Here is a 22,311-nt window from a genome sequence, read left to right on the forward strand (position 1 = left end):
GCCCAGGACAGACCCCAGGTCAGCGAGGTTTGGGACAGTGGTCATGAGGTTAATTCCCACAAAGGTCTGTGATCACAGGGCTTGAAGGCTGCAGCTGATTTTCTAACCAGAGACCCTGCTTGTTCCTCTTGTTGCCTGTGCTGCCCTCACGGCTGGTTTGAGTGACATCTCTCCAGGAGGAGTCGCAGAGGATGTAAATTTGCGTAAACGCTTAACACTGACTGCCCCCAAAAGCCTGAGAGGGAATAAGAGAGGCCTGGGGAGCCCAGCTGTTCTGTGGGTCCAGGAGGCACAGCTCTGGGAATCTCACCATGGCCTGGATCCCTCTCCTGCTCCCCTTACTCACTCTCTGCACAGGTGCTGACCCCAGGCCCTTCCCCAGGCTCAGTCCCCACAGATCCCAAGTTGAGCCTGCCCTGAATCCTGAGCAAAGCCCAGACACAGCCTCTGGGTGGGACTCCTGGAAATGGGTCCTTTGTCTTCAAGCGCCCTCTCTTGTTCTTTCTTGCAGGCTCTGAGGCCTCCTATGAGCTGACACAGCCACCCTCGGTGTCAGTGTCCCCAGGACAGACGGCCAGGATCACCTGCTCTGGAGAAGAATTGCCAAAAAATTATGCTTATTGGTACCAGCAGAAGCCAGGCCAGGCCCCTGTGCTGGTGATATATAAAGACAGCGAGAGGCCCTCAGGGATCCCTGAGCGATTCTCTGGCTCCAGCTCAGGGACAATAGTCACGTTGACCATCAGTGGAGTCCAGGCAGAAGACGAGGCTGACTATTACTGTCTATCAGCAGACAGCAGTGGCACTTATCCCACAGTGACACAAGCAGACAGGGAAGTGAGACATAAACCCCTCCCCCTCTATTTCATCCTCTTCCTCCTGCCCCAGGAGGACTGTGGACAAAGCCATGAGCAGGCTTGGCCCAATTCACCCAAATCTGAACCCCCAGGCTGCCCTTCCCTCCAGCCCTCCAGGCAGGCGCTGCAAAAGAGTCAGTCTGGAGTGGATTTGTGCCTGGCAGGCCAGGCTGTCCTGTGTTTCTTTGCCTGGGGTTTGAGTTGTTGATGGAGGGTCTGACTGGAAAGACAGACACAGGGAGACATCCATGCAGGCATGTCCAGAGGGACGTGGGGAACTCTCAGGTCTCAGTTCAGTGCAGTCATTCTTGTATCCTCTGGGGAAGCATTCCTCCAGTGCGTCTAAGACCTCTAGACCCACAGAGCCTGAGGTCGGGAGGAGAGAATGTCAAATTTTTGCTGATGGATCACTAAAGGCATTTTTGAGTGGAGCCACTACAATTTACTCCTTGATTCTGGACTCATGGATCCTGACTGTGGGAGAAACAGCACCATCTATTGGGCACTGATGCACAGCACATGCCCCATCCTGGAAGACATTGCCCAACCCTACACATACTTGCCACTTGCCTGGTGCAGTAATGGTGTCTCCAAGCAGTCATTAAACCATTCATATAAGCCACATGTCTCAGAATGTTGGGGACAAGAGTAAGAATCTTGAATGCCAGGAGCAAAGGCCCATAGCCCTTTATTTGCGGTGAAATGAATTCCTTGGTCAGAACCTCCTGTGGAATACCATCATGATGGGTGCATCATTCTGTAATCCAGAGACAACAGTTTTGGCAGAAGCACTGCTGTCAACAAAAGCCAATCCTCTGTAGAGTAAATGTGAATTCTAGTAAGGAAAAAGAACTGTCTCTCCCATGATGGAAGAACTCTAATGAAATTAATATCAAGCAGGCCCCTGGCTGTTTTCCACAGAGAAGGTCATCCTATAGGGATGCCTGTGTTGGTCTCTGATGTTGACAGATGGTCACCCAGCAGTGGCTTCAGCCAGGCCAGCTCCAGTTAGTGGAAATTCACATTGATGGGCCCATTATCAGCCTCTATCCCTGCCACCATGGCCACATTTTTTTGGAGTCTGTTGGACAATGACCGGAGCGGTTGAGGGAGGCTGCCTGGTGTCCATAGAACAGGTCACCCTACTCACCTGATTAGCAAAATCACTTCATTTTCACATCAGACTTGGTGAGTATTTATACATGGAAAAAAATTCTCATGCTTTTTGCCCACTGGAGGAGGTCTACTTACACATCTCTCCCCCTGACATATTTGTGATCAGTATTCCTGTCGTATCTCTCCCAAGTCCCTGAACATCCTTGACCATATTCCAGGACCCTGAGTCACAGCCCATGAATTAGGAACCTCTGCGCATCTCTTTGCAGGTGACATGAGCCAATTTTACTGCTTAAAATTCTACTTTAATGAGAATGTTCCTCCAACACTGCTGTTCAGGGATTCTCAGAGGCCAGGTGGAGTACTAGCACCGTCCACACCAGTGGTGGATGCATGTCCTGCAGAAAACTCTGTAACCCCAGCCTAAGTGCCTCCTACTAGGCGGCTGATGTCAGGGAGCCCCTCAGGAGGCCAAGGCTGTAGGGTGAGAGGAAGGCATGGTGCAGGGCTTGGGTCATGTCTATTTAGCCAACTCTTCACGCAACTTACTTGGCCCTTGTAACCTAATCCCTCAAGTCACAAATACATCCCTGCCACGTGATTGGGGAGCTGCTGGAAATGGCCACCCAGGACTGTGGTTCAGACCAAATCCAGCATATCAGCAACTTGAGTCTCGTGGTGAGCTCTGTGGCCACAATCACACAGAGCCTCTGCCAAGGCTCAGGAGCCCTCGCAGTCTTTCTCAAATGGTGCTTTCTGCTCATTCAAAACAAAATAAGTAGGGCGGGGGCTGCTCAAGTGCTTCCGGTCTGGGACACTAGGACCACCTAGACCACACCCGCGATCTTGTCTGATTATTTTGATTCCTTGTTGGCTCAGCTACGCATTATGGCAACCAAACCACAGTGTCATTGGCCATAAAATGCCAATCCTTGGTCCCCACCTACCCTGGGATCCCCTCAACCACATCTTGCTACCCAGTTAAGGTTTCAGCAACACTGAGAAAAATGTATTTTTATATTGAGAGAGGAAACATTATTTCAACTGTGAAAAATTTATAAGGCAGTAATGTGAAAATATTTTAAAAGACATTTTACAAAGGGTGAAAGACCCTCCATTAAACCACTCAATATATGACACTGTAATTGGCCTCCCAAACCTTGACTTCAGCTCTTGGTTGGGACCTTCTGTAAAGGGGCCTTTCATGCTCAAGCCCTCTCTCCTCTCCTCTCCTCTCCTCTCCTCTCCTCTCGTCTCCTCTCCTCTCCTCTCCTGTGCTCTCCTCTCCTCTCAGCCTGTGCCTCCTACATACAGAGACAGCTGCTCTCAGTCTTGGTGGCCCTGAGACTGACAACCATGATCACATGCTCTGGAGATAAACTCAGGATGAACATACACTTAGGAACCAGCAGATGCCAGGCCAGGCCTCGGTGCTTGTAATTTGGTATAACAGCAAGTGACCCTCAGGGACCTCTGCCCAATTCTTAGGCTCCAAATCAAGAAACATGGCCACCATGACCATTAGTGGGGCCCAGGCCCGTGACAAGGCTGACTATTACTGTACTGCAGATAATAACAGTGGGAGCAGCTGGCAGGGACCCATAGTAACACAGAGAGATAGGGACTAGCCACAGTACTGTCCCACCTCGGCCTGCCTCTCATTCTCACCTGCCCTCTGAGCAGCTGTAGGTCAGGCCTTAGGGTCAGGTGTCCTCTCTGGTCTTAACCTAGCCCCTGCGGGGCTGGAGGTTTTGAACAGCTTCTCCATCCTCTCAGGGCCTGCATGTGTCCAATGAGAAGTGGACAGGGTGAAGGTGGTCAGAGCTGCCGGGACCTTTGTCAGGTTTGTGGTGCACATGAACAGTTTAGGAATCCACACAAAAGCACATGGTCCCAGTTGTAATCATACGTCTTGCAGGGGAGGAGAGAGCTGTCGCAGAGGGCACAGTCCTGCAGAATTTCTCCTTTCCTTGGGTAAAACCAGCTCAGTGGAAGCCCCAGGGGCTGTGTCTCCTCTGGTTTCCAGATGAGTTGACCCCCACATTCTAATAGGTTGCCTGATGCCTGACAAGGACTGGAGACCCAGCCCCTTTTGGCCTCAGGGCCCTTTCTGTGCTGATATTTCTCAGAAACTGAAGAGGAAGCACAGACACTACCTTTGGTCCCACCTGGGGACTGTGTTTGGAGCACACTGACCTCCCATGGCCCCCAAAGTCCCATCACCTTCCCCAGGTAGGTCAGGCCTGACTGGATGTGCCCCCAGCACCCTGATAGTTTGGAGTTTATCTTTGGGCTCTGGGCTGCTTTCTGAGGAGCTCACTAAGAAACCCTTGATGCCAGGCCCAGGACCTGCCCCTCTGCTGCATGTGCCAGGGCTGCAGGTGTGAAGGGAGGGTCCTGCTGGGTGAGGGTGATGCCCTTTTCCAGGAGAGATGTCTGATTCCAGTCTCTAGGGCCACATTTATTGGGCTTTCTTTTCTCACTAGGATGTCTCAGTCTTTTTATTTCCTTCTTTAAAAGTACAACTGGTTTAGGGTGACCTGCTCGGGTCCCCTTCCACATTGTAGAAGCTTTGTTATTTCACTCTTCACAAAAAATCTCGCTGCTGCTCACTCTTTGGGTCCATGCCACCTTTAAAAAAAAGTACAACTGGTTTAATCATGAAATCATGTGTACACACTGAAGTTTACAGATTATTGCCATCAGCATATATATATATACTGTTTCTGGATGGGACAACTGTGGACAAGGCCATACTGGGGTCTCTGTCTCTCTCGTTATCACAAGTGAGGATACTAACAGCTCTCTTTTATGCAGACCGTGGTCATGTTTCCCAGTTGCACATGAATGTCTCTTACGGTTGTTTAGTTTCCTTACCAGCCAAGACCCTTAAGTTTTCATGCAGACAATTGGATGTTATTTCTCTCTGATCCAACATTTTTCAAACAGTATTCCTTGGAACCCAACAAAAGTTCCACAAGAAAAGCTCAAGTCTCTGGTGCACAGTTGGACCAGGTTCATTGTGTGCAGTAGGACCTTGCTCAAGTGATGGGTCCATTTGATGTTTTCACTATCAAGGGGAAGGGTGTTACGACTTTTGGGCACTGAGTTGATAGAGGGAAGATGGCAGCTGATGACGGCCCTGCCCACCAATGTGTGTGTGGGCAGTACCTATTGATGGATTTAGAAGTTGAGGGAACTATTTATTCTGCAGATGGAATTTCCAGTACTGAATCTCCAGCACCCAGCCACTAGCATTCAGCAGGTGCTCTGTAAGAAGACCTTCACTGCCAATCACAGCCATTACACAGGTGAAGGAGAGGATGACTTTTAACAGCCACTGACTCACAGTAAACTGAGGTAGAAACTCAGCTTCACAAAGTAACTTTGAGGGAACAGACTGAGGAAGCAGGTTAATTATTTGCTGAAGGCTTTGCCCAGAGCAGGAACAATACAGGTTTGCTGAGGACGTAGGGATGCCCTGGTGTGGAAGGAACAAGGCCTGAACCAGGAGCAGGAAGAAGCATGGGAAAGACCACACTGCCACATGTGATGAGTCAGCACATGGAAGGCACAGCAAATGTTGCGCAAAGGTTTTTGTGTAATAACCTGGCAAACAGCTGCTTCTCTATCCAGATTCATGAGCCAAAAAATGTTACTGATGCATTGCTGTCACATGTTAAAATGCTGGGAAGCGTGGTGACATTCAAGGAAACCTGTTCTCTGCAAACACCTACCCACCGGCACAGGAGACACCCCAGCTATGCCAAGGGCTTTGTCTTCCTCTGGAGTAAGAGCCTGGGAACAATCAGGTGGCCCCTGAAAGGGGTGCCGCGTCATCTGCTCTGCATGGCTGAGTTAAATGGGGAGCTCCCAGAGAACATTCCAGAAAACAGTCAACCTGTTTGTGCTGGGTGCATTGAGCATGACCCAGGATCAATGGAAGAGACAGAAGCTTAATTTCCTTACGGCTGCAAGGTGAGCACTGGGAGGACGGCTGAGGCAGGTTAGCCACCACCCCTGAGTGGCTTTAGCCCCAGGCAAACAGGGACAGGTGAAGGGCCTATCTGAGCCCACCTGTATCTAACCAGTCCCAGCATCAGCAACTGCATCCTGTGGACCACGAGGGGGTGTGTGTGCCCAGCCCCTCACAGATCGCCTGAGCATAAACAGAAAATTCTCCACCTTACACCCGACTGCACAACACATCTGCCTCCAGCTCTTCATTTACAAGGTGATATCACATCAGACAGGGACTGATCTGGGTCCCAGATCCCTCAGGTTTCCGCTATCCTTTCCAGTCCCTACACAGAGCAGACTCTTCACTGCAGGGTGTTGAGCCAGCTCTTCCCCTCACAATGCCTGTTACAGGTTTACAAGTTACTGTTCTCCAATATGATTGGGGTTTGTTTCACTGTTTCTCTCTCTATATATATATATTTGCATTTTCTTGGGTAAGCGGAGCCCCTTGTACCTGGTCTTGAGTCAGGCAGGGGCCACACAGAGGAGAGGACTTCCTCCCCTGGCACCAGCAGTCCACAGATCAGGGCATCAAGGACCTGAGCAGCAGGTTCTGAATCCACACCTAGACCCCGGAAGTCCCTGAGCTCCCAGCCGACAGTGTGGAGCAGCCACCAGGGGGAAGCAGAGAATCAACTGGCAAAGCCACCTGGGGATGGGGCAGGCTTGGGTGATAGGGAGATGCTGACATGCAGTAAGAGCCAGTGACCACCACCTCAGATTTAGAGGGAAAGGTTCTTTATTGTCCTAGAGTATTGTCCTTGACACTGATGTAAAAATTCTAGAATCACATTTTGTCTTCAGCTCTTTTGCATGCTGACTCTTTGTCTGCCACAGATCCAGGCACTTGACTTCTCACGACGCCCCCTCCTCCACACCCAGTTGTACTAAAACTGCATCCCCCTCATGTGCAGTGTCCTCTCTGAGGTCACAGGTATCCCCCTACTCCCATTTGATCAGGGAGCCCCTGTCCTGCAGACATAGTGGCTTCTAACTTCCTAGCTGCTCCTCCACTTTCATTGTCCCTGGTCTTTCCCGACTCTCTCCTGGGGAAGCTGCCAAATCACAGCTCTTGATTTCCTGGTGAGTCACAAAATAGTTGCTCATTAACCTTTAGTTGACTTAAGTTCTTATTCATTGATACATTTTCCCCAGCAACTGGAGACATCATATTTATAATAAACATTCACTTCTGGGGATCTTGGAGTTTGCAGCCCCCTCTCATTCTCTCATGGAGCAAACATTTCCTTCACCTCCTCATCTGTCCCTGGTCCTGACAGCATCCTGGAGATACTGAGGCGCAGCAGCAATGACCTACCTAGAAGCTCACAGCCAAGGCAGAAACTTCCAGCATCTCCTGGATCTTCCAACTCTCTGTGCGCACTTGGCAAATAAGGAATTTCATTGACCTCTATCACTCAGAGGCTGTGGGCTGTGGTGGGACCCGCACCTGTCCAAGGTGTGCGTTATCACCTGTACAGTGGAGACGAAGAGGGAACCTTCACTGGGTTCTGGAAAGTACCGTCTAAAAATAGATTTAGACCTACACCAGAAATCTCCTCTCTAACATAAAATATTTATGATCAGGACACATTAGAGGCCTAGACCAAAATGAAATACCTCCCTCCAGAGCCAAGATAGAATGGAGGAGGGGACCGGGGACCCCAGATAATTCCACAGTTACCAGCATGACTCTATGGTCACCTCCCAGACTAGGTCAAAACCCATCCCATAGGAGGGACTTCATATTCCTTTGGAAATACAGACAAAGTCACCTCTGAGCTCTGCCGTGACCAAGGGAGCCCAGGAGTGAGGCTGAGCACAGTGTGATGTGGGGATGTGTGCAGAGAATACGGAATCATAAAGGAGATCTTGTGGGCAAAGGGTGGGAGGGCAAGGTCACCCCTAACCTCTTTGGGTCCCTTGGGGCTGTGCCCTTCTCGAAATCACAAGGCTCCTCCAGCAGCAGCCCCTGACTCTGCTGACTGGCATCATGGACCGTTCTCTCCAACAAGGGGTTGAGAGACCTGGGAGGAGCCTGCCCAGCCTCAGACTTGAGAAGCAGCATTGGAGGCACTTCACCCTCTTTTCCTTGGTCTCCTGACTCACTGTACAGGTGCTGCCCCCAGGGTCTCACCCACCTGCCCAGCCCCAGGCCTTTAGGTTCAGCCTGGCCCTCAGTCTGAGCTCAGCAGGGCCCTGTGTGTGGTGGGCAGGATGCTCACGACCCTGCTGCAGGGGGAGGGGCTGGTTGGGCTGAAAAGCCCCCACTCTGTGCTCCTGTGTTCATGGGTGCTCTGAAGGCACCTTTATTCCTGGGGCTCACTCCAGCCCTGGCAAGTAGCAAGATATCCTTGGGTTGAGACCCTCAGTTTCAAGTTTTTTCTGTCCCCTTTTCTTTCCTTGCAGGCTCTGTCACCTATGAGCTGACACAGTCACCCTCAGTGTCAGTGGCCCCAGGACAGATGACCAGGATCACCTGTGGGGAAAGCCGTATTGGAAGTAAAAGTGCTCAATGGTACCAGCAGAAGCCAGCCAGGCCCGTGTGTGGGTCATCTATGGGGGTGGCAGGCCACCTTCAGGGATCTCTGAGAGATTCTCTGGCTCCAACTTGGGGAACGTGGCCACCCTGACCATCAACAGGACCCAGGGTGGGGACAAGGCTATTACTGTAAGATGTGGGACATTAGCACTCCTCATCCCACAGTGACACAGGGAGATGAAGGAGCAAAACACAAAACCCTCTTCCATTGGTGTCACTCTTGTCCTCCAGCCCAGGAAGACAGTGGACAAAGCCATGAGTGTGTGTTGCCCAGTTAACCTGGATCTGAGACCCCCAGGCTGCCCTTTCCACAGGCCCTCCAGGCAGGCTCTGCAGAGGGGGCATCAGGAGTGAATTTAGGGCTGAGATGACCGGGATATATTGAGGTGTGGAGGATTCAGTTGTGATTTGGGGAAGTGGGGCCTGGTTGGAAGATCAGGCCAAGGTCGACATGCTTAGTTGGGCTCTAGATTTCCATAGGGGATGAAGGCCAGTCCTTGGGCTGAATATCCAGAGTCAGTTTCCAGAACTGCCCAGCTCAGGCTCCCATGGCATCCTGCCATTCTCTTCAGGAAAACCAGTGGAGTGGACACTGTGGGATCCACCCATATTCCCTCTTCTGAGCTCACCCACCCAGCACTGCTGGTAGCTCTGGCAGCTCAGAGCTGTGCCCTCACTGAGAAGGGCTGTCAGCAGAGAAAACTGTCTCCTCCAGGTTTATGCCCCTTCTTAGCAAGGTTTGGTTTCATAACTGCCTGAGGTGAAGCTCTCAAGACTCCCTTTCAATATGGGAGAAACAGAAAATCCTCCCAGCTTCACAGCTCCTTATTGGGATGGTAGAAGACTCAATGTGGGTCAGAGTGTCCTTGTGCCCGGTGTTGCCTCCCTCACTTAGTTTCACACCTGCTGTGAAAGCAAAGCTCCAACTCAGAGTCTGCTTCCAGGCATCCCAAAATAACATAACCAGTCATCCCCAACGTGAGCCATCAGGAATCTCAGGAGGCCACAGTATACCGGAAAGCACCAGTTTATTCCTAATGATCATTGTGAGTTTGCAAATGCCCAATGAGATCTGAGTGTTTCTTGCATTTGTATGGAATGAAAAGGGCCCTGGCATGCCAGGCGCTCTGGGGTCTGAGGGAGAGTTGGAGTCAGACCTCCCTGCAGGGAAACCCGGGGCAGGAGGAGCAGCCTCACCCCATGCAGGGACCACAGATGCACCCGCAGGGTGAGCTGCAGGATGGACACTGCCCACCTCCACCCTCCACATTCTGTGCAAAAAATCATTCTTTCCACCCCTCCTCCAGCCTATCAAAGTTGACACTTAAAAAGCCACCACAGCCCACTCTTGTCAACAGGAAACCCATTCACATCTCCATCAGCCACACAATCTCCACATAAAGATTCTTCAAAAAATAATAACACTAGCCATGCAAAGTATATATAAGATGTCTCAAATAATTGTACTTAGACTACATATGAAAGTGATACTATTTTTGATATGCTAGGTAAATAAAGTAAATTATTTAACTCGTTTACTTCTTCCCTTTGTATTTTTAATGCGATGACTAGACATTCAGATTCCCATGAGGCTCACATAATATTGTGAACGAACAGGGCTGGTCTGCACAGCTTCAGGTTACAGGGGCTGTGGAGTGACCTGGTGCAGGAAGTCCCGTCTCCATCCATAGGACATCGGTGTGAACCCAGGGAGAGGAGCTGGTATAAGACAGATGAGAACACAGGTGTGAACCACCTGCTTGTGCAGGGGACTGAGCCTTCACTTTGAGCCAAACAAGCTTCTTTTCCTATCTTCAATCCTGAACAAGAGGACTTTCCGGACTTCTTTTTGTTTTCAGGTTTGTGCCCCTCCAGGCCTGAGGCTGTCTGGATCCCAGCCAGGGGACACTGAGGAAATCCAGAAGTCTCACAACGACTCTGTTGTATTCATCTGCTGGGGCCATCCAAAACTGCTGCGTACCATTTCCTTTCCTGGTGCTCAAATAGCTGCTCTATGCACTTGTCATGGTTTCAGAGATGACTCTAGGTGGGAAGACAGGATAATGTATGTTATTATATTTAAAAGGAACTTAAATCCATTAATATTTATTTTAATATGAATCATTAAAAAAATTTGTCATAGGCAATGGGGAAGGAGGAAAAGATATTAAAATAATTTTGAGGAAAAAACCAAAATTGTATTTCTCGAATGTCTGTGTGTCTTCAGTGTCGCAGGGTTGACAGCGGTCAGCTTTAGGTTGTCCTGAGGATGTACTCCATTGGGGGAAAGCAAGAAAGCATGAAACACACATCTCTGTGACCTGACACATAAATCATAGTAAAATGGAAGTAAATCATTCAATAAATCAAACACTCACAATAAATATCACTCTGGTGCACACAGAAATGCCTGTTAACAAACTTTCCCTTTCCCCTGTTGGCTCATATCCCCATGGATCACCTGTGTGCAGAGTGGACTCTGTGGTCCCCATTTCTCAGGCTGAGAACCAGAGGCTGGGAAGGACAAGTCACCTGCTTGTGAGTGGGAGGGGCAGGATTGGGAGCAGTGGACTCGGTCTCAGGACTGCGGTCCTCAGGACCAACACCACCTAGCAGAGGTTTCCACGGGGCGGGCTGCCCCATTTCCTGACAGTAGGGACAGCCTGGAGGTGTGTGCCAAGCAGAGGGCACTGCAGGGTGTGCCCAGGCCTGGAGGGTCACAGAGACACAGGCACCACACAGCAGAGACACTGAGGGCCAGAAGATCACTCAGGTAAGGGACTTCAGCAGATCTTTCTCCTGAGCAAATCAGGTACAAAAAAATTAAGATCCTGCCATCAGAATAGACAAACAAGGACTTTAATCTCAGCTGAGCTCCACTATCCAGGGAAGCAGAAGCCTCTGAGCCCAGGCCCAGGTGAGGGTGGGGTGAAGAGAGGAGCTCAAGGTGGAGATTTGCATGCAGGCCCCACCCTCTTCTTTGGCAGAGGGGATAAGACAGGGCTGGGGTCAGGCCCAGTGCTGGGGTCTCAGGAGGCAGCGCTCTCGGGACGTCTCCACCATGGCCTGGGCTCTGCTGCTCCTCACCCTCCTCACTCAGGGCACAGGTGAGGCCTCCAGGGAAGGGGCTTCGGGGACCTCTGGGCTGATCCTTAACTCCTGCTCCTCAGGCTCACCGGGGCCCAGCACTGACTCACTGGCATGTGTGTCTCCCTCTTTCCAGGGTCCTGGGCCCAGTCTGCCCTGACTCAGCCTGCCTCCGTGTCTGGGTCTCCTGGACAGTCGATCACCATCTCCTGCACTGGAACCAGCAGTGACGTTGGTGGTTATAACTATGTCTCCTGGTACCAACAGCACCCAGGCAAAGCCCCCAAACTCATGATTTATGAGGTCAGTAAGCGGCCTTCAGGGGTTTCTAATCGCTTCTCTGGCTCCAAGTCTGGCAACACGGCCTCCCTGACCATCTCTGGGCTCCAGGCTGAGGACGAGGCTGATTATTACTGCAGCTCATATACAAGCAGCAGCACTTTCCACAGTGGTCCAAGTTCCTGGGGAACTGAGACCAAAACCTGCCCTGGGCTCTCAGGCCCCCTCCTTGCTCTGAAGATGCTTCCTCACCCAGTGCAAGCGGCTTCCTGCAGTGCGGCCTTGAGAATTCTTCTCTCTCAGCTCCTTCCCTTTCCACCATGAATTCCAAAAGGAAACCCGCTCTGTGGTTTCTCATCCAGGACAGGGACAGCTTCCTGATGCTTGTGTGCCGTGGTCCCTGAATGTGCAACTCTTCTTAGCTCTTCAAATGCAGGGACAGTGACAAGGAGCTGCCTGATTGGTGCAGTCACTGCTTTTTTCAGGGATGTCTTCACCCTACATGCATCACCATCCCCTACACTGTGGGTAGAATCTTAGCAACTACAGTCTAATGGTTATCGCCACAACTTTGATCTTAAATAACAGTGCAGCGAACATCCCTACGCAGCCTCCTTTGAGTTCCTGTGTGAATATGACCACAGGATTCATTTCTAAAAGTGAAATTGCGGGTCAGAAAGACTGTGTGTGTGTAATTTTCACCCATTGTTGTCAGATTCCCCTCCAGAGGGATTCTACCAATTTTCAATGCCAGCCGGAAGTACTTGTCCAGAGTACATTGTTGAAAGTGGAAATTTTTGCCAACTTATCAGACAGAAAAATGTTACCTTGTTACAGTTTTGTTTTTGAGTCTCCTGTTCTGCTTACATTTTGGCCTTTTCAGAAATAGTTCAGTACTTTTTTTAGGATTTGGTAAACTTTATAAAAAATATCCAGATAAGGAGAATTTTAGTGTTTGTGGGCAGGCACGGTGGCTCACACCTGTAATCCCAAGCACTTTGAAAGAGTAAGACAGGTGAATTGCTTGTTCCCAGGAGTTTGAGATTAGTCTGGGCCACACAGCAAACCCTCATCTCTATTAAATTAATGCAAATAAAAATAAATTTTAAAAAGAATTATTTTAGTCTTTGTGGCCCAAGAATCAACTTTAGGGATATTCCATAGGTACTTATAGCATCATTTACAATGTAACCATTTAAAGTGATAAAAATCACTGTTATCTCTGGGCCATGCAAAAACAGTAGTCAGGCCAGGAGTGGCCACAGGATGTGGTTGAACGGTCCCTGGTTTGCAGAGTTATCTGAATGTTGAAAATTCCACCAGCATATGATCTAGGTGGGGATCTCTCTGTGAGGGTCACTGTATTTCACCTCCTGTATTCGGCTGAGGTCTTTCCTTGGATAAGAACATGCTCACATCATCTATTTGATGGGCTCATGGGTTTGCCCAAGACAACCCTGTGTCACAATCACATAACTTTTATCTGCATTGCTTGTTCTGAGTTTTGGGAGAGCTTTAATATATCAGGAATAGACTCCTCCTAAGGGAAAAGTCTGAGGGATATGGATGCGCAAGGGGTCAAGAAAGCTTCTACCAAAGCTGGAATATCCAGGGCAGGCTCAGAGAGAAGGGTCCTAATATCAGCATTTGACTGAAGCCAAAACCAGAAGAGAACATGGACGTTCTGAGAATAATAAGTAAATAAACAGTTTAAATTTTAAATGTATTGAATATTCTTATACTCCATGAAAATTCTAGAACGGAATTTAACAATGGGATAAGGAAGACAGCTTGAGATGTTAAACTATAAAGACCACAAGGCAAGTTGCCAGGAAAAGAACAGGACCTTTTTAGTGGAAATAGATTTCTGCTGCAAATTACCTTTCGTATGAAATTGGTTTTTAGGTATAAGGAAACATCCCATGGAACATTCTTCTTTCCTACAGTCAAGATCACCCTCACCCCACAAGGGAACCTCAATATCAAATAGAAAAAATAATGCACTTTGTATAACCATTAGGAGAGTCTTTATTTGCACATCAAAATGAGGATGCTTAATGGTAACATTGGAAATAGTAGTTTAATATGCATAAGTGATGAATTTCTTTTGACTATACCATTTCTGTCTGTGATTTATCTTTCTTAATAGGGACATACTCTGTTCTTAAAACAATTTAACTTGTGTTATCTTTTGCTCTATTATCTGTATCAGCTCTGTTTTTTTTTCAAACAGTGGCAAAGTTATTCCACGGTTAATGATTATTAAATTCAATTTATGGATATTTAGATTATTTAAATTATTTCAAGAGTGGACAGATGTGATTTCCCCACATATACCTCACAGATGTTGCTGATGCTGACTTGTTCATCTCTTCCAACCTCTGCAAACAAAGTGGGAAATCGGATTTTTCTGAACACCCAGATGACAACGGGAGAGGAGGTGAAACCCCCCTAAAGCTGTTATCCTTAAACCCTCATGGTGAATCTCCCATCCACACTTGAGTTGGATTATATGTAAATGAGAGTTTGGTCTTAGAGTTGGTGCTGAGTTAGTTCAGGATTTGGGTTGTTGGGATGGAGTGAATGTGCTTTACAAGTCAAAAACTATGAGTTTTTGTGTCCGTAGGTTGGAGAGCTCTTGGCTGAATTGTGTCCCCCAGAATTATACAATGAAGTTCTAATGCACAGCGTGTGACTGAATTTGGAGACAGCCTTTACAGAGGTGATTAAGTGAAAATGAGGTCATGAAGGTGGGTTCTTCTCCAATCTGACTGGTGTTCTGAGAAGAGAAAATTTGCACACATAGAAATGAGACACTAGAGATGAGCATGCGGAGGAAAAACCATGTGATGACACAGCAAGGAGGTAGCCACCTGCAAGCCGAGGAGAGAGGCCTCAGGGAAAACCAAACCCACCAACACCTTTATCTTGACTCCCCAGCTTCAGAACTGTGAGAAAATAAGTGTCTGCTCTTTAGGCCAGCAGGTCTTTGGTATCTCATTAAGGTAGCACTAGCAAATGAAAATAAAAGGGACCCCAAAGACCTTGGGTGCCAGAGAAGGAGGAGACGGAGGATGGTGCAGGAGGCGGGGCAGGGAGGGGCTGGAAGTTCAGGCTCTGAGGTGCATCTCTTGGGTGCCATCCTGACTCCACTCACTGCTGTCTGGGGACTTGGGGAAGAATCATTAACCTCCCAATATTAATTCCATAATAAAGATTGGGTCTTGAGCATAGGGCTGCTCATCCTCCTATTCCATATGATGCAAATCTTCTTGAGGTCATGCTTGTAAAACACTCAGCAATGTATCTGGCATACACTGTGGCCTCAGAAGTGGTTATTCTGAATTTTCTAGTGATACATAGAGAATGGCATTGTTCCTGTGGGCAGAGGAGGCACTGTGGACCTTGGTTTGAGGACTCAGAAAGACACCAAGTCCCCTGGTAGTGCTCAAGTGCGAAGAGCATCACAGATGCTTCCTCCCAGGCCCCTTCTATTGGGTAAAATTTACTCTCCACTCCTGACACCCATCTGGTCCTTCTTCTGACCTTGGCAAATTGTCAGTATGAAGGGCGAAGGCTCAGGGCTCAGATGGGAGCTGGGACAGGAACACTGGGGAATGCGGAGTAGATTTGCATTCACTGCTCATCAGGGAGCCCACCCAACAAGGATACAAGAATAAAAAAGTAGATTTGCATGAAGAGCCTCTCCTTCCTATGATAAGAGAGGGCTGAAGGTCCCTCCCCGTTGTGGGCTCAGAGATAGAGCTCTGGAGCATCTCCACCGTGGCCTGGACCCCTCCCCTGCTCACCCTCCTCACTCTCTGAACTGCCTCCCAGGGCTCAGCCCCCAAAGGACCAGAGATCAGCCTGGACCTGAACTTCAGCTCAGCACAGGGAATGATGGAGAGTGTGGGGTCTGGGAATGACCCTCATCCTCATAATTACCTCTCCTGTCCTCTCTTGTAGGCTCTGTGGCCTCCCGTAAGCTGACTCCAGAGCCAGCAGTGTCTGTGGACAGTCAGCAAGGGTAACCTGCCAGGGAGAAAACCTAAGAAGCCATGGTACAAACTGGTACCAGCAGAACCCTGCCAGATGCCTGTGCAGGTCATACATGGTAACAACAACCAGCCCTCAGGGATCCCAGACCAATTCTCTGGCTCCAAGTCAGGAACACAGCCACCCTGACCATCACTGGGGCTCAGGTTGAACATGAAGCTATTACCGTCACTCATGGGACAACAGTGGTACTCATCTCACAGTGACACAGACAGATTGGAAAGTGAGATCTAAAGACCTTCACTGTCTGTATCACAGACATAGCAGGACTGAGCAGGGCTGGCCCGGGTCACCTGGATCGAAGCCCTCCAGGCTGCCCTTCCCTCCAGCCCTCCCGGCAGACTGCAGAGAGTAGGTTAGGATAGGATTTGGGGCTGGCAGAACCAGACTGTCCTGCTGTTATTTGGAATGGATGTACCTTGGCTCAAGATGACCTGAGTGGAAGGACAGTAAGAGGGAGACAGCTACTGAGTGCTCATGGTCCCTGAATTTCCTCCTGTGTGTTGACCGAACCCAAGACAGTGACTCTACTCTGTGGCCCAAATACCCTGGATTATTTCTCTGAACTGCCCATGTTTAACTGAGACCCTCAAGCCCCAGCTTTGTGCATCCTGATGTTCTGAACATGGAAGCCTTTCATAGTGTGCACTGTGACATCCTTCAGATTCCCATTTCAGGACTTATGTACCCACCATCCACCCAGGGCTTCAGGGAGGCCCTGGCTTCTCACAGCTCTTCCCCACCAGAAAATGCCATGCAGTACAGAGAATAGCTTTGCTCAAAGAATTGCCCATTTCAAAATGTGTTTCATGGGCAGTGACTCCCTGATGCCTTAATCTGAAAGTCATGCTTTAATTTAAGACCCTGAATATCAAATTGAAGTGCCTTCTAGCTGAACACTCAATTGTAAAACATTCCCAGTCACACACGCCACACTTCTTTCCTGAGAATGTATCCTGAAACCCTACTGCATGGAATCCTCCCTCTCAGAGTAGGATTGCAGGGAACTCAAAAATTAAAAACAAACAAACAAACAAAAAACAGTCTAGAGGGAAGAGTATTGAAGAGGAGAGAGAGAGTTGCGCAAGGAGAGAACTCTGAAGTCTGCAAATATTCATGCACTGAAGAGCACTTGTGTGTAAAGAAACTCCCTCTGAAAGAGAAAGACACTTGAGGGAACACTCCAAAGAGTGTGTGCGTGCACACACACACACACACATACATTCCAGTCACAGAGGAAAGGCCTGAGTTATGGGGCATGAGGTGGACTCATCAGAAGAGCTTCGGCTCAGTATTGGGGAAAATGTCGCCCTAGACATAGGGCTACTCTGCTCTCAACTAAGAAAGTGTAGAAGCAAACTGAGAAAAGTTAAGACAGTTTCCAAGTAACTTTACTGAATCCAAAAATAAAAGACGAAAATAGAGAAGAAAATGTAAAAGAATTATAAATTCAACAAAGAAAAATTCACAATGATTGGCATTCAATCAACATTTCCTGCAAGGAAAAAAGAAAATATATGCTCTAACACAGAGAAAAATGAATCAATCCAAAGTAGCAATAAAATTGCACACATGATAGACCTTGTATGCAAAAATTTTGGAGCAATTCTTATAACTCTTCTCCTTGCTCCTGAGGATGGAGGATTGATTGAAGGTGTTAAGCGAAGAAATGGAAGGCATGAAGAAAAATCCAAGTTTAACTTTTAGAAATGGTCCCTAAATACCTGCATTGAGAAAATGCACTGAATGAGACTGATTGCAGGTTAGGTGCTGTGAAAGAATAGATGAGTGAACTTGAAGACATGGCAATGGAAGCTATTCAAGATGAAGCACAAAAAAAGTGAAGAGAGCACCAGTGAATTTCAGGACATCTTCAAGCTGACTTACTTGGTATAATTAAAGGCATGAAAGGAGATAACATTGGTGAGGGGAGAGGAAAGGTAGAAAAGCCGTTTAAAGGAATCATGGCCAAAATTTCCCAAATTTGTTGAAAGCTAGAAACCTACTACTCCAAAAATCTTAACAAGTTACACACACACACACACACACACACGCAAATAATACAACACCAACACTCATCATAATGATATTGCTAAAAAAACTATGATAAAGACATACTTTTAAAAGTAGCCAGAGAGTAAAGACATGGTAGGTACAGGCGAACAACATAAGCAGAACAGATTTCTTTTTCTTTGTAAAATTTTCTTCAACATCTGGGGGAACATAGTAGATATATGTATTTGTGGAATACATGAGATATTTTGATACAGGCATGCAATGTGAAACAGTAACATCATGGAGAATTGGGTATCCATCCCCTCAAGCATTTATCCTTTGTGTTACAAACTACTCAATTACACTATTTTAGGTATTTTAAATTGTACAATTAAGTTGTTATCGGTGTGCTATCAAATAGTATTGACGTAACTCTGATGTGCTATCAAATAGTAGGTCTTATTCATTCTTTCTATTTTATTTACCCATTAAGTGTCCACAAATAAGAGCAGATTTCTTCTTAGAAGTCATGCGAGCAGGAAGCTCGCATGTGGAGCTATATTTATAAAATATTAAAAGAAAAAACGTACTACCCAAACCCATCTCCAAACCATGAATTTCTCTCTGGATATCTCATTAAAATATAGTCTCCTATCAAATCTCTATCAAAATACCAATGACATTCACAGAAGTAGAAAAAAAATTCTGTAACTGGCATGGAACCACAAAAGCCCCTGAATAGCCAAGCAATACCAAACAAAAAACCCCAAGCTGAATATATCACATTATCTGAATCAAAATATACTACAAATTATGGTAACCAAAACAGGATCAATGGTATTGGCATAAAATCAGACATTGAGACTAATAAAATTGTATAGAACACACCAAAATAAATTCATGTATTTACAGCCAACTGATTTTCAGCATAAATTCCAAGAACATACATTGAGAAAAGGGTGCACTTTTCAATAAATGGTGCTGAGAAAGTGGATACCCATATACAGAAGAATGAAACTAGACCCTTGTCTCTCTCCGTATACAACAATCAACTCAAAATCTATTAAAAACCCCAAGTATAAGACCCAAAACTATAAAACAACTAGGAGGGAACATAGAGGACATAGGGAAAGTTCTTCAGAACATTGGTCTAGACAAAAATGTCATAGCTAAGACTTCAAAAACACAGGCAACAACAAAAACTAGACATATGGGACTTCATTAAACTAAAAATCTTCTGAAAACAAAGGAAAAAATCAACAGAGTGAAGACAACTTGTAGAATGAGAGAAAATATTTGCAAACAATTCAACTCTAAAGGACCTAAGATCCAGTATAAGAAAATAAGACAAGGAGCTGAAATAACTCATCAGAATAGAAAACAAATAATAGCATTAAAAAGTGTAAAAATGATATGAATAGACTTTTCACAGTCAAAGACATACAAAAGGCCAATAGGTTAATAAAAAAATGCCCAATATCCCTAATCACCGGGGTATGCAAATCAAAACCTCCATGAGATATCATCTCATCCCAGCTAGGACGGCTATCATTAAGAAGACAAAAAAATAACAAATGCTGGTGATGATATAGCAAAAATAGAAGACAAAACCACATGGTCATCTCAGCAGTCACATCAAATGTTTTCATGTAAGGAAACATTACCATTTGCTGTTTTTCTAGTCTTGCTAGAGCATCATAAAAGATAAGACTAGTGGTGCCAATACTGTAGAAAATGTTATTACATGCAGAGAATCTCACTATCCCATACCAAACTACATGGATTCTTACTGTTAAATGCTAAAAGATTACAACTCTGCATTTCCAAATGTTCTGGTGGTCAGAGACAACTTCCTTGACAAGTGATGAGTATGGGGATGTGAAAGGATAGTTAGCATTTACGCAGGTATTGGGTGAAGAATAGGGATATACACAGGAAAGCTTTCAAAGAGAAAAACACATGGAGGTTGGAACACAGAAGAGAACATAATATGTCTGAGAAATAAAGAAAGTCCAGACTCACTGGAGCTGAGTGAGAACAAGAAAAACGGCATGAACCATGTATTTCACTCTGGACATCTCACTAAAATATTGTCTCCTCCCCAACACACCACCCATGTGAATTGTAAAAATGCCCGTTCTTAAATTATTTTTTGCACATCATGACAGGGTCAAGCATGTGAATCAAGCTGAGTTTGATGAGTCCAGGGCTGTTAAGCTCCAGACCCAGGTGGCCTCAGAAGGACTTGGTGGAACAAGGGCTTGTTGTCAAAAGTAGAGGAAGTGAGATTTTCCACTGTGGCTTAGACCAGAGATTCTTAAATTTCAGTGGACACACAAGTCCCCTGAGGGGTCTCAGTAAAATGCAGATGCAGCCTCAGCAGTTCTGGATGTGGCCCCAAATTCTCTGTATCCAGCAACTCCCAGGTGAGGCTGCTGCTGCTGGTCCTCCCAGGACCACACTTTGAATGGCTGAACTCTTATTCACCCACCTCACTCAAGCCACAGGTAAGACTCACACAAGGAGAGCATATTCTAGAAGCACAGGTCACTTCTCACTCCTCCCCTTGTGTCTTAGATCCTTTTCTGTTACAACAAAGAAGTACCCAAGGCTGGGTAATTTATAGAGAAAATAAAAGGTTTATTTGGCTCACAATTCCAATGGCCACAGAGTTCAAGATATGGCATCTGCTCTTGTTGAAGACCTCAGGCTGCTTCTAGTCATGGTGAAAGGTGAAGGGGAGCCAGTGTAGGCAGAGGTCAATGGGGGAGAGGAAGCAAGAGAGAAGACAAAGATGCCAGGCTCTTTTAAATAACCAGCTCTTTCGTAAACAGTGGGAATTCACTCACCCCAAGTGAGGACATTAATCTATTCATGAGAGATCCACTCCCATCACCCTAAAAGCTCCCATTAGTTCCCACCTCCAACACTGGGGATCCAATTTCAACATGAGATTTGGAGGTGACAAAGATCAAAGCCATAGCACCCTGAGGTTTGGCCACGCACTTTCTCATCTCCACATTTGTCCCTCCCCTCATGACTGGGGTCCTGACTGCTCTGACTCAGTCTCCCTCCACTTCATGGACACCTGGCAGTCATCATCTGTTTTGCTGAATCAACAGCAGTATTGGGGGTATTCAACATTCCACATTTGTATTGTTTGAAAATTGCCCAATCTTAGGTGTTTTGTTATCGCTACACAAACAGACTAAGACATTTACTATTTAATGGTTACATTTCATTCTCTTTTTATGAAATTTTGTTGCTAACAGGGACTTTCTGCTTGGTCAGAAGATTAACAATTGTGTCTCCTGGTTCCACCAGAAACAGAGTAGAGACCCACACAGCTGAGGTATGGGGTCATAGATTAAAACTAAGAGACATAAGATTGATTCTCAGGCTCCAAGTCTGGCAAGTGAGCTTCTTTGAGACTCCCTGGGATCCCAGCAGTGAGACTGATCATTATTGCTGTCCCAAACATCCTATGTGATACGGAAGTAATATCAAAACCCTCCTGAGATTCCTGACTTGTGTCCCGACATGAAGTCCGTTGGGATTCCTGTCATTCCTTCAAGATTGTTCAAATAAGCAGCGACAATCACTCTCATATGAGATATGAAAAGAAGAATTCCACATGAACCAAACCCTGAAGCCCACACTGAAGTCTGCCAAGTTCTCTGCAGTCCAGCGCGATGGAGGGAGCATTTTGGTGGGGACTTTTGAGAGTATGGAGAAGGCCTGAGGAAACGAGGCTCAGCTATGGGTTCCAGAAACAAAGCTCTGGGATGTCTCCCCATGGCCTCGACCCCTCACTTGCTACCTCTCCTTACTCTTTGCACAGATGCTGTCCCAGGCTAAGCCCCCACAGGACCCTAATCCTAGTCCTGACCCTGAGCTCAGCCCAGGTGATATTTCAGGAGATGGGACCCTGAGAATGAGCCCTAAAGTCTCCTTATCCTGCAGCCTCTGTGGTCTCTTAGACTCAGCTACCCCCAGTAGAGTTGGCCATGAGACACCTGTCCCCCACCTGCTCAGGAGAGAGTGCAGCAGGCAACAGTGCAGAGAGAACCAGCAGGAGCCAGGCCAGGCGCTGCATTCAAAGCAGCCCCCAATCCCCATAGATTCTCCAGCTCTAGCCTGGAGTACAGCCCCCACCTTCTGCGGGCTGAAGTGGGCTTCTCAGGATGGGCAGGCCATGATGGGGATTGGCAGTGTGTCCATGGGACACAGCCCTACTGCCTGCCTGGCCCTCATGCCCCCTCCCTCCCCATCCTGGTTAAGCACCACCCCAACGGGCCCAGTTTCAGAACTCAGGACACCTGGGTCAGCTCCTGGACTTGCCCCCGCTGCTCTCTGTTC

General features: G+C 47.3%; 4 protein-coding genes across 6 annotated transcripts in view; all 4 read left to right on the forward strand.

The window, feature by feature from the left end:
- LOC129395163 (immunoglobulin lambda-1 light chain-like) overlaps nt 1-22,311 on the forward strand; it is a 735,232-nt gene that overhangs the window by 555,698 nt on the left and 157,223 nt on the right. The window lies entirely within an intron of this gene.
- LOC134730083 (immunoglobulin lambda-1 light chain-like) overlaps nt 1-22,311 on the forward strand; it is a 266,743-nt gene that overhangs the window by 68,665 nt on the left and 175,767 nt on the right. The window lies entirely within an intron of this gene.
- Nucleotides 1-22,311, forward strand: part of LOC100977273 (immunoglobulin lambda-1 light chain) — a 262,611-nt gene that overhangs the window by 61,463 nt on the left and 178,837 nt on the right. The window lies entirely within an intron of this gene.
- IGLL5 (immunoglobulin lambda like polypeptide 5) overlaps nt 11,558-22,311 on the forward strand; it is a 162,366-nt gene continuing 151,612 nt past the window's right edge. Inside the window, exons 1-2 of one of the 2 annotated variants that reach the window (XM_063603089.1) lie at nt 11,558-11,642; nt 11,759-12,065. In XM_063603089.1, the coding sequence (XP_063459159.1) occupies nt 11,597-11,642; nt 11,759-12,065 (353 nt within the window). In that variant the 5' untranslated portion in view covers nt 11,558-11,596. The remainder of the gene's footprint in view (nt 11,643-11,758; nt 12,066-22,311) is intronic. The other variant, XM_063603088.1, reaches the window with a different exon arrangement.

The sequence above is a fragment of the Pan paniscus genome, chromosome 23 (genome assembly GCF_029289425.2).
Source record: "Pan paniscus chromosome 23, NHGRI_mPanPan1-v2.0_pri, whole genome shotgun sequence".
In the NCBI taxonomy this organism is placed as follows: domain Eukaryota; kingdom Metazoa; phylum Chordata; class Mammalia; order Primates; family Hominidae; genus Pan; species Pan paniscus.